Source organism: Amphiura filiformis, chromosome 1, assembly GCF_039555335.1.
Source record: "Amphiura filiformis chromosome 1, Afil_fr2py, whole genome shotgun sequence".
Classification (NCBI taxonomy): Eukaryota; Metazoa; Echinodermata; class Ophiuroidea; order Amphilepidida; family Amphiuridae; genus Amphiura; species Amphiura filiformis.
The window spans coordinates 4,908,561-4,921,476 of record NC_092628.1 but is presented as its reverse complement, the minus strand read 5'-3'; the positions used below and the strand labels follow the sequence as shown (position 1 = coordinate 4,921,476).

General features: G+C 38.2%; 1 protein-coding gene and 1 long non-coding RNA gene across 2 annotated transcripts; both read right to left on the bottom strand.

Moving 5' to 3' along the window:
* Positions 1–232: 232 nt before the first annotated feature.
* LOC140145985 (uncharacterized) lies at positions 233–10,466 on the bottom strand. The gene is made up of 8 exons (XM_072168083.1): positions 10,290–10,466; positions 8,779–9,031; positions 8,491–8,601; positions 7,048–7,158; positions 6,645–6,791; positions 5,743–6,050; positions 743–992; positions 233–421 (listed from the first exon to the last, which is right to left on the bottom strand). Exons 1-8 carry the CDS (start codon positions 10,314–10,316, stop codon positions 267–269), a joined length of 1,362 nt encoding a protein of 453 aa, XP_072024184.1. The 5' UTR covers positions 10,317–10,466; the 3' UTR covers positions 233–266.
* A 1,181-nt stretch (positions 10,467–11,647) lies between these two features.
* LOC140146930 (uncharacterized) lies at positions 11,648–12,563 on the bottom strand. The gene is made up of 3 exons (XR_011858351.1): positions 12,404–12,563; positions 12,192–12,302; positions 11,648–11,770 (listed from the first exon to the last, which is right to left on the bottom strand). It is a non-coding gene; the product is annotated as an uncharacterized lncRNA (long non-coding RNA).
* Between the last annotated feature and the right edge of the window lie 353 nt (positions 12,564–12,916).

Below are 12,916 nucleotides of genomic sequence, written 5' to 3'. Positions count from 1 at the left end.
GTGCGTCTTGAACTCAAAATCTGACCAAAATTCTAATTTTATATTGCGTTGGTCCTGTATGAACTACAGCGAGCACACTCACACAGCGAGAAATCAATTACCCCGGCTATTGTCAGTAGCCTTAGTCAGGTCACTTGGCTAATTATGCGATTCATAAGGTCGGAATAAAATGGCCATGCGTGGCTGTGGATTCAACCTACCATGGCGATTTCTACCATGAAGATATCGGGGCGATGACACTGTGCGTCGTAACTAGCCTTTCGCAATCAACGGGATATCGGGAAGGGGTGATTGACGGGGTGTGGTATAATACTTTCACATTTGATTCCAGTGTATCCGGGGAAGCAAGAACATGTATACATCGCTTCGCCATCAGTGCAGTTTCCGTTTACACATGGATCACTTTGACATTCGTCGGTACCTTTACAGAATAGATGAATATACGCAGAATAACATCCATATAATTGTTTTAATCCAGACCATGACGTACGGTTATGAGTTATGGCCAAAAGTGTACATTATGACGCCATAGTTCTCATTTTGACAAACTGAGGGATTGAAATGCTCTGATGGTGTCTCAATGTATTTATTTGGTGCAAGAAACGAAAAAAGGGACACGATTTCTGATTTTTCATGACAAGACAAATACTTTGAGATAATTACAGAGGTGGATTGATTGCCATTTTGCTACTTGTTGCTGTTTGACTAGTACTACTTTTTAAGCCTCATCATTATTTCTTACCTGGAATAATTTGGTTGCCAGTTGTGTTCCCATAACTAATATCCAGTGTCCAAGAGTCTGCCCTGTATACCCCTGTAAGTGAATTCACGGGACCGTAGTTGTCTCGTACATATTTCAGCAATTCAACTGTATTACAACTACCTCTGTCACTGCCGTAACCACATGATATTGAACTAGACCTTGTTATGGTAACGTTGTCACGTGCGGTATCTGACCAATCAACGCTGCTTTCATAAACGTGGTATGACATCTGCATGGAACATTAACGAAACATTCATTATCGAAATCATTATTACATACATGTAACTTGTAAGGAAATGTACAGCTTAAATAATGGGATAAGGAATCAGATAGCAACGATTGCACAGTAATTCGTGATATAATGAAAATTTATGGCAAATTATTAAAAATTCTAAAATCTTCATACGAAAAGTCAAGGTTTTCATATTATGGACGGCTTTTTCTCCCAATTACACACACATAATCAGATTTATAATGTTTACTTCGTGGACTGTTAAATGTCAAAAATATCAATTTTTAATAATTTGCCATAAAATTTGTATAATTTCAAACAAAAAAACTGATACCGGACATTCATCGTATCCAGAATACAATTTGCTGTGCCTGATGGGATCTCATGTTCCACAAAAATACTGTGCAAACGTTGATGTCCGACCCCTTAGTCTCATTTTTGAATATAATATTTTTGACTAATAGCGAGATAGCGAGCTTTTTTTGTTAACACCAATGTGTCATAAAATGTATATATCGTTATGAATTCGGCAGAGTGACGAATCGTATTATTATATTTCAGATGATCTGTAGTAGTGTATAGCTGGAAACCCTGAAATTTCTATATTAAATGTCCTATACTATTATATTTGATACCAATAAATAGCTATAGGTGTCTTCTATCCAGTGATACCAATTTAAGTACAAACATTCCCCACATGATATAGCCCTGGCTTAATAATGTGAGTGCGCCCTCGTAGAATCCCAAAATTGTATGCAAAACATAGGCCAATATTATTATTTCTGGTTTAAAATCATCGGGGTTTGCTAAATATTACAGGGATGGTTATTTTATAACTTACATATCAAATATAAAGTCTACAGCTTTAGGACAACCAGTAATTTCTACACAAAAGCCCCACATCAAGAATGCGTGCTATGGTTTAAGCGTAGTTGAATGCGTATTCGACCTCGTATACAACTATTTGCGCAGCGGTAGAGACATTTTGGATTCAGTATAAAGCCGAATAGCTGTAAATACCCGTTTGGAGGGATGATATTGATTGTTTCATAACATCTAATTATTTCAAATAATTTGTGCACATTCACTTCTATAATATACATTTCAAATAAGTGCTCAAGAATGTTCGCAATTTTTAGAAGGACCAATGGAATGGTACCAAGATTTTCAAACGCCGTTTACTCAGAACAGCAATTTTGCGTATTCGGCACTCTGCCGTGTTCATAACGGTATGTATGTAGCATCAGCTTGGTATTTTTTTTTTTCGAAATGTTTTTCCTTTAATTACAGACTTGACATTTAATATGGAATATTTTTTTTCAAATTTCCAAGATTGCTTGTTTGAATGAAGCACGAAGCATAATTTATAGAAGATAATAATGATATAAAAGTTAAGCCAAAATCACAGTTAGTTCTTCGTACTTTATGCTTATGTTATCGACAGTGACGTAGCGTCATAGGCGCACGGGCCACGGGGGCACGTGCCACCCAATCGATTGCAAAATTTAGAAAATCCCATAGGAAAATTGGCAAAAAACGGCTTGTGCCCCCTCCCCCCATCAGACCCGGTGCCCCCCAATCGGATGACCCACGCTACGCCACTGGTTATCGACCTCGAGAAATTACTACCGGCTAATCAGCGCCACTTCCCAAGCATACCGCGTGTTCCGGTATGTCTGCATGGAACACGTACAATATTGTACATGGGTAGTAAAGCCTGCGATTCTCACATCAAGTGTTTTCTCGACTTTCTACTTTTTGCATGATTGTAATGCCCAGGTGTACTAAAATGTCACGTGAAAGACTGAGCCAGAATTCCTTTAATTACAGTAAAATTTAAGTTTTTATATTAAAAGCTTTTTACAAATATGGATATCATGTTTTTGAGGGGATGGAGGCATGTTTGAGATAATTTTGACCAGGGGTTGTGCCAATTATCAACCGATATTTCTTATATACCATATTGTATTTTACGCTCTGATTGCTATGGTAACAGGGCAAAACCTCTGATTGATTAACGGGAACAAACATAGCATAGAAATAACTCATGGCATAATATTTATGGGCTGCGTAAAATACAACAAGACCTATGACAAACAACCATGAATCTGCATTTTAGGGCAACCAACACAAGAAGATTATTTCACTGCTTAAATTCATATTGGGACAGAATGTGCGGAAAACACACGCCAAAAATATACCGAATGTGAGTAAAAAAAGAACCCAGGAGATTGAAAACCATTGTCTGGTGTAGTCTCTCACAACCTGGTTTAATCTGCATCATCGTTGTTTTAATTAAGGACGTGCACAGTCTAGAAAGTGATGATATTAACCCTAACACCAGTAAAAACCACAAAATACCACGATGAAAAATTCATAACATGCATGCATCCCAGGGTCTGCGATGACGCAATCACCCGAAGTGTGATATGCTCACGGAATTGCTGGCCGGGCAGCAATAACCCGAGCAGCTACCGGTCCGCGATCGTTCGCTTGGCATGCGAGGGGTCAAAGGTTCGAATCCCGGGGGTGCCAAGTCAACAATTCTTCTTCTTCTTGAAAAATTCGGATCTTCTCTGACTTCCGATACCAAAAAGCATGGGTCAGTGTTAGGGTTAAAAAGATGTATTTTTCCAGATTGGAGTGTCCATTACCCCTAACACCAGTAAAAACCACAAATACCACGATGAAAAATTCATAACATGCATGCATCCCAGGGTCTGCGATGACCCAATCACCCGAAGTGTGATATGCTCACGGAATTGCTGGCCGGGCAGCAATAACCCGAGCAGCTACCGGTCCGCGATCGTTCGCTTGGCATGCGAGGGGTCAAAGGTTCGAATCCCGGGGGTGCCAAGTCAAAAATTCTTCTTCTTCTTGAAAAATTCGGATCTTCTCTGACTTCCGATACCAAAAAGCATGGGTCAGTGTTAGGGTTAATAAGCCAATGTTATATTTCAACCTGCTGTCAGTTCACTCAGTCTACTGTAACTACTTCCGACTCGGGACGGGTGGTGCTGTGGTGAGCTCTTTGGTCCTGGGAGCCCTCCTTCTCCAGCTGCAGATACTGTTATGACATCAAAAGGAATTTTTGCCTCTCCATTTAAAAAGGATTTCTTCAAATATATCGGATAAATATCTCATAAAGTGTATCAAGCACAGGCAAGCCAACAAAAACAAAATAGATCAAGCTCCAGTTAATAGCTCACATACCAGCATGACAAAGCAAAACACTTTGTTGTGTCCTCAGCAGCAAGTTTGTTTCCGCTTTCTCAACACAAATGGTCTGCCAACGACATCATATAATGCCATTTCTGATTGGCTGAGAGGGTGACTTTGTAAAGTCTATAGCCGTATAACCAGAAAGATGGAACTTGAGTCTGAGTTGAGCTCCCGGTCTTAACTCTTTAAATCTTGTCTATAACCACCATATATGGTACGTAAAGTACCCATCTAACGGTTGAATGTGACGATAAAACGAGCACTACAGGTCTGTGGTTTGTGAGTGCGTTTCCAAAATTACACTCGTATTACCTGCTTTTCATAAATTTACCAACCATCAGCCAATATTTCTAATATACACACACGTAACACATTGTGTCCAAATGGGTCGTATGGGCACGGTAAATGCCGTGCTGGGATGGATATGCTGTATTACAGCATACGTATGGGCACGGTGTACCCCGTTGTCAAAAAACAAAGTACGTATTTTAAATTTGTAACATAATTAATTAATAACCCTAACCATTAACCCTAACCATAACCCTAACCTTAAACCCTACCCCTTACCCTAAACACTAACCCTAAACCCTAACCCTACCTTTTTCTTTCACTTTTTACCCCATAATTTTCCTCATTCGTCATGCCCTACCCTCTTTTGGGGATAGTTTAAATTTAGTAGTTTAGAGGGGTACTACACCCCTGCCCAATTTTGTGCATATTTTTGCATTTTTCTCAAAAATTATAGCGCATTGGTGACAAGTAAGATATGTATATTATAGGGGCAAGGACTACAACTAATGCACTGGAAATTTTATTTCAGCACAGACAACAGTTGTGGAGTTACAGTCCAAAATGAGGTAAAACCAGTATTTGATTAATAAATCAATAACTACTTGCCTTGAGTTGCTGAATTTTCAGTGCAGTAGTTGTAGTCCTTGCCCCTATAATATAGATATATTACTTGTATCAAATGTGCTATAATTTTTGAGAAAAAGGCAAAAATAAACACCAAATTGGCCAGGGGTGTAGTACCCCCTTAAGCTTCTTGGATATCAATATTTCGCGGTTAGTGCTTCTTTGTAGCCCTGCGGGGCACACTAGTCGGATATCCACATTTTGCGGTTAGTGGTTCGTTTTTAGCGCCCCGTAGCCACCAACCACAACCACCCCCGCACCTCACGTCGATTTTTAAGTAATAAAAATAATAGTTTCTATATTCTATGGTGTCAAATATTATTGTTTTATAGCTGAACCAACAGAGGGAGCTATCACTGTACAATAGTACATGGTATTTTGACAACGGTGTACACCGTGCCCATACGTATGCTGTAATACAGAGTATCCATTCCAGCACGGCATTTACCGTGCCCATACGACCCACATGGAAACAATGTGTTACGTGTACATATGTGTGTATCGAAGGCACCATCATATTGTAGCCCATGGCAGTAGAAATATTATATAACAGACACTATTAGTCTACTTCATAGGGATATAATATGACGAATAACAATTTAATTCTTACCAGTAAAATTTCGTCTATAACCACCATATCTGGTACGTCTAGTATCCATCTAACTGGTTCATATGATGATAAAACGAGCACCACAGGTTTGTTGGTTTGTGAGTGTGTTTCCACAATGACATTCATATTACCTGTACTGCGAGGACGTACGTTCCCGTTTCCTTGATATACTGATAACACATGGATACTCTGTGGTCCAGACTCCCCTGACACGCAACTGTACGTATCTTCATCTTCGGTTCCAAGGTATGAAGCATTGGCAGCCGCTACACTTTCCCCTTGCTTGATCTGACAACTACCTACGGAGGCTGAAGTTTGCGAGAACAAGGTTACATTATTCACAATAGTAATTTACCTAATTATGCCATAGCTTTTCGAATGGTTTCGAAGACAAATTGTTTTTTTAATTTGTTGCCATGTCACATGGATCTAAGTCCGATAGAATTTCATCAGAAAAGTTGTGAATGCAACTAAATAACTAGATGTGTTGCAAAAAAAAATCGCATTTGATATAAAGATTATACATGTATTTATCTTTATTATTAAAGAATATTTATAAGCCTAACCCTCGTCTAACTAACCCAAAAGATTTCATCTGTGCACTACAATGCTCAAATAAGTGCTCAAAACTAATTACCATGGCTATTTGGAAGACCATCCTTTGCTCTTAATGTGCAAAAATAAATTGACCTACCAACTTATCGACGGGTTGGGGTAAAACAATGATTGATGCGTGATGCGTTTACAGTTGAATAAAATATTTTAAAGGACAATATAAAAATTGGCCGTGATAAAAGAAAATCACATTGAGTCTGTCTTCTGGTTTGTAAGATTTCTTCAACGTTTCACTCAATTAATTTTCATAAAAGTACCAACTGTCACGCGTGGGCTGTCATACTTACGAAGGCATGATTCTCTACTATAATCTGGTGAATCACATACACAATAACCATTTTCACACGTAGCGAAGAAGTGATACCCTCCCAAATGGTCACATGTATAACCACGACCAGGCCTAAAATGACATTCTATTCCTGTTGGTACTGATGCTGATAGGTAAAGAATTGTAAGAAAGACAATAAAGAAAAATACAACTAGAGCAAAGAAACTGCACCGTGATAAGACTGTGGAAAGTAGGTTGTATAATTTGATGAATGAATTCATGGACAAATATTTTCATGGTACACAATGCAAAATACGATACGAAACTAAATCTAGTCTGCGCTTATATGAATTACAAAATACTAAAAATGTGACACTAAAACTAAAAAAATCGCACAGTCCTTAGTTTCATCAGCTACATACCCCAGTCACAGTTAGGACCTGTCCATCCCGAGTCACACGTACATGTGTATTGATTAAGTTCATCCACACATAGACCATTCACACATGGAACACTTGCGCAGTCATCAATATCTAAAACAATTCAAATATCATAGCTGACATGAACATAATGTTATTTCCGTTTTCAATAGGTTAATACGTTCTTACTCCTGTGTCTACAGCAGTGTTCAATTATATATTGTTTTAATGATCGCTCAAAAAATGTAATTACTCGTTTTAAACGATGTAAACGTTTCTACTGCTTATGTCGCAACTTCCTTCTGCAATACTTGTTTTAACATATTAAAAATAAAACCCGCCCAAGTCCATACTTTGGCAAATTAAATTATTGCTTATATATAGGCATATCATATGTGTAAAAGAACAACGCAAGTTCACCCTCTACATGCGTCTTTTGAGCATGTGATATCCAGCATGTATGAAAAAACAACCCAAGTCCAGAACTTGAGACCTGTAACACATTTATTAAAATCCAGTATGTATGATATAAAAGAACAACTCAAATCCCGGACTTGTAATACATTCATTGCTGGAGAGTGACTTTTGAAAACATATATATCTGTTTGCTTTATTTTGTATTATCTTAATAGTGGTAATCCCATTCCATTATTGTTGTCTTTGTATGTGATTCAAAACAAAACAAAATGACCCCACCCCCACGAAGTCTCTGAAATAAGCGATTTTCTTATTTGTTTAAAACTTTCTCGTCCAAATGAATGAGAAATACTAATTAACGCGTTAGCAACCTGTCACATTGTATTATCGTGTTAAATTCCTCATTTAAAACAATGTGAGAGGTTGTCGACAATTAGTATTTCTTATTCATTTAGATGAGAAGTTTCATAGAAATGACAAGTTTTGAATTCTCATAGTTTTGTCCAATTCACACTATTGAGTGCTCCATTGAAGCAAGTTAATTAACCAAGTTAATGAAGCAAGTTAATTAACCAATTGTTTGTTTGTTTGTGTTTTAATCTGTGGCGGAGGAAAGGGTTCCTTCTCCAACCCCCTGCAAATGAGGGAGTCCATACCTTAGGCGACTGACTAGGGGGGGGCACGTCCTTCCTAAATTTTACCACTTGCAAAGTTCCCCTAAAACTCCTAACAGATGAAAAAAATGAAAGAAATAATTACCATGAACATCTTCCTCTTTCGTCCAAACAAATCGTTGTGGTCTTAAATAGGGTAAAATTCCATTCCGTAAGCATAGGCAAAAATACCAAAATATTCACCTTCATGTTTGGCTCATAGTCTTCAATTTTGAAAGTTTTCGCACAAATGTCCCAGTAAATCCAGCATAAAATATGTTTGTCTCCCCCTAGATTTCAATGCTTCCACATCCACTCGTGCATTCGCACGCGATGTCTGGGATGATGTGAGTGATGATGATGGGGGTATACGTACCGGTTTCACAGTTAACTCCAGTGTATCCCAGGAAGCAAACACATGTATACATCGCATCCTCATCAATGCAATATCCGTTTACACATGGATCACTATGACATTCGTCGGTACCTATGAATAGATGAATATATACACGAAATAACGTCCATATTATTTGTTTTCACCCAGTATATTTTTTGCAGTATATGCATTCTTTTACCTCTGATGACGACCAACGTGAAAGGGATAAATTTAATTTGCTGTTGCTTGATTAATAATACTTTTTCTACCCACATTATTACTTCTTACCTGGAGTAATTGGGTTGCCAGTTGTATTCCCATAACTTATATCAAGTGTCCAAAAATCCGCTGTGTGTGTTCCTGTAAATGTTTTCACGGGGCCGTAGTTGTCTCGTATATATTTCAGTAATCCAACTGTATTTCCTCCACCACCGTCACTGCCGTAACCGTGTGGTATTGATCGATCTAACTTTGTAACGGTAACGTTGTCACGTGGTGTACCTGACCAATCCACGCTGCTTTCATCAATGTTATGTGCTATCTGCGTGGTACATTATCGAAATGGATACAACATGAACATATTGAAAATGTTCGGCTTAATTAACGGGTTAATTGTACTTTTAGTTTTAATTTATTTGTGTGTGTGTGTGTGGGGGGGGGGGGTGGACATTAGCGCCAATCCTGCTTTAAATGGGTGTGTGTGTGTGGGTGTGGACTAAAAGCAAGTTTTTCTCTTGTTAACCATCAATGTGTCATATAAAATGTATATTGCAAATTCTTTAGTCTTGAAACCATTCACCCAACTGCTAAAGACGCCAAAAACAATTTTCCCTGAGAATTCATTAATTTTTTACAAATTGCAAACGTAACAAACATTTTACATCGAAACAGAAGACAGAGGTCCTTGACCCGATCGGCAGCTTCATTTCCCGATTTTCCTTGATTTTCGCACGCCCATAATTTGCATTGTGGGTCGTCAAGTAATTTTACTTCGACGAAAACTGGCCATGCGAGAAAATTATGTAAGCTTACTACTAGTCACTGGTTAGTAGCAGCGTATCATCACTCTATCATTATAAAAGCATAATTAATCAAAGAGCCCGTGGATTAAACATTGTAGTGTTATGATTGACAGGCACAATTTCAATCAATGAGAAAAATTTATTTTGGCAATACATCGATCACAAAACAAACGTTTTATATCAATTTAACTCAATTATATCAATTAACTATTAACCAGCGAACCATTTTTGAAATATTTCTCAAACATGTTTAAAAGAATCCAGAGTAAATTTAAGGCCATAGATTGTTTAAATATATTTGTTGATTTCGAATGATAATATCATGAAATCGTAAATGTAAAGGTCAAATTCCAAAAATTAAAAGAAAACATTGCGAAGCAGATATTTCCCGACTTTTGCAAGTTCACCATCGTATCAATGTCCTTATTATTTGTTTGGGACCTTCTCCAAATGTTCGTCTATTGATTTATTATTTTTATTTAAACAAAGGCTAAACACATTATGAAATGTTTGCTTTATATAATCTCCATCTAACTGGCTCCGTGGCCTAGCGGTAAAGCCATGCATGGATTCATAAACAACACGAAGCCGTATATTTATTTTCCTTCGGGTGAGTTGAAGCATGTTTGGGGTAACTTTGAACAGGGATTTCAGCCGATATTTCTAATTTTCTAATCATATTCTAGCATATGATATTGGAAATATTATAAAACTGACACTATTAGTCTATTTCATAGGGGAAATAATATGATGAATAACAGCTAATTCAACTCTTACCAGTACAATCTCGTCTATATCCACCATATCTGGTACGTATAATACCCATCTCACTGTTGAATGTGACGCTAAAACGAGCACTACAGGTCGGTTGGTTTGTGAGTGCGTTTCCAAAATGACACTCGTATTTCCTACTATGGGAGAATCAGTAAAATCAGTATAAAAACTGTTTCCTCCATGGACTCCTAAGGGGCTGTGCAATAATTATGAGCCCTGGGGAGGGTAAAATTGGGGGGGGGCAAGAAATTTTGGCGAGACGAAAGGGGGGGCAAGCAATTTTTGGCAAGCCGAGAGGGGGGCAAGCGATTTTGGCACGCAATCATGGGGCGCCTTTTTAATAAAATGCTTTAAAAAGGCTTAGGAAAACGGTACGGAAACGCTTAAATATGCGAATTTTCCTGCTCGCTGCGCTCGCAACATACATCTATACCATTTAAAGTTTGGAATTTGGGATCCCAAAATTTGGCATGTTCAAGGGGGGGGCAAAGAATTTTTGGCGGGCCGAGAGGGGGGGGCAAGCGATTTTTGGCGGGCCGAGAGGGGGGGGGCAAGCGATTTTTGGCGAGCCGTTCGAAAATTTTACCCCCCCGGGGGGGCTGATAATTATTGCACAGCCCCTAACACATGAATATCATGCTGTCCAGACTCCCCGGTCACGCAGCTGTAAGTGTCTTCTTCGGTTCCACTCCTTGAAGCATGAGCGGCTGATACACTTACGCTTTTCTGGATCTGACAGCTATCTACGGAGGCTGAAGTTTGCAGAAAAAAGTGACATGATACACAATGGAATGATAAACAAAATCATAACAATCAACTTATTTATGCCAGGGCTTTTAGAATGGTTTCTAAGACAAATTGTTTCATTTTCTTATTAATATTATTTTGCATGTATTTGATTCCATTTCAAATAACACTCGTCCCCGTAGTATTTCATTAGACAAGCTTTGAATGCAACTTAGCAACAAAGGCAATTCATGAACAAATAAATCATCTAGACAATAGAACGTTAAAAGGTTAAACCTTGCCTTATTTACAGATTTTACCGGCGGACTAAAACGCACAAATAAGCGCTCAAATAATTAAAATTCCACCCCTTGCACTAATATAGCAAAACAAAATAACCTAGCACCTTATCCGAGGGTTGTCAGCTTGATCAAATTCCGAGGTATATTTCGTTAACTTTTCAATATATTAATTTAAGGGTCATAAGATGTGAATTTTTCGCCAATTTCAAACAATCCTCGTATATGTCTGTTGTGCTCTCATATTCCACAGAAAAAAACTGTGGAAACGTTGCTATCCGATTCCTTAACATAAAAGAAGAACCGTCACAAGTTGGCTGTCATACTTACGAAGGCATGATTCTCTACTATAATCTGGTGAATCACAAACACAATAACCATTTTCACACGTAGCGGAGACCCGATAACCTCCCCTCACATGCCAACACGAACCTTGACGACACGCTGTTCCTGTTTGTGCTGATACAGATACGTAAATAAGTATTGTTAACATATTTCTTCTTGTATAATTCCAAGAAAAAGAAGTTCACATTTTAGTGACGTTTTATCAGCACTCGGAAGAGAAGAGGAAAGAGATACATGCAACAAAATACAGCCCTGAGAGGAAGCTATGTAATCTGGCTGAGCAAAGACTCCAAACGGAAACGGTTGAGGCCACGCAAGACTATATTATAGTTGAATTACCCAAACCTGGTCCGAAACGAGGGAAACTTCCGGAGTTGGTTACTAAGCACAAAAATTATATTGCCATCTCCGTTGACTTCAAAGTGAACTACATCAAGAGTGTGCATCGTAAGACGGGTGGTTGATTTCTCAAGGTTAACGACGCTAGTGGTATCCGCCAATGATCTATACACTATACGTGTCATCAGGTACTTACTAATATCACAGTTATTGCCTGTCCATCCAGGGTCACACACACATGTGTATTGATTGGTTTCTTCCCTACATAGACCATTCACACATGGAGCGCTTGCGCAGTCATCAATATCTGAACAGGAATGAAGGAAAAAAATCAGGTATTATGTTTGGCATTAAGCTAATAATATGATCGATGGACGAACACTGTCTTCAGTCGAATTAGGTACTTACTGATATCACAATTAGTGCCTGTCCATCCTGGGTTACATCTACATGTGTATTGATCGATTCCATCCACACATATGCCATTCACACAAGGAGCACTTGCGCATTCATCATTGTCTGAGCAGGAATTTGCGAAAAAAAAAGCAAATATCATTATTTGGCATAATGATAATGATAAATATGGAAAAGGTGTGGAATTGTGGAACTACATTTTCTCATTTGAAGTCAATTAATAATCAGCAATTTTAAACTAGAATTGAATAAAGAATTAAGACAATTTTCAGGCTGGATTGAACATAAAGTGAACAGGATCTGAAGTAGCAGTGAAATCTTCCACAAGAGTGTTTGCAGATTTTAAATGAAACAGTCGATTGTAAAAAAACGTTTCCTTAAGGGATCTAAAATGAGCGTTTATTGCGTTTCGACAGTATTTTTTGTGGGACATGAGAGCACCTCAGACCTATCGAATTGCATTCTGAATACGAAGCATGTCTTTCTGATATCAAATAATTTTAGATC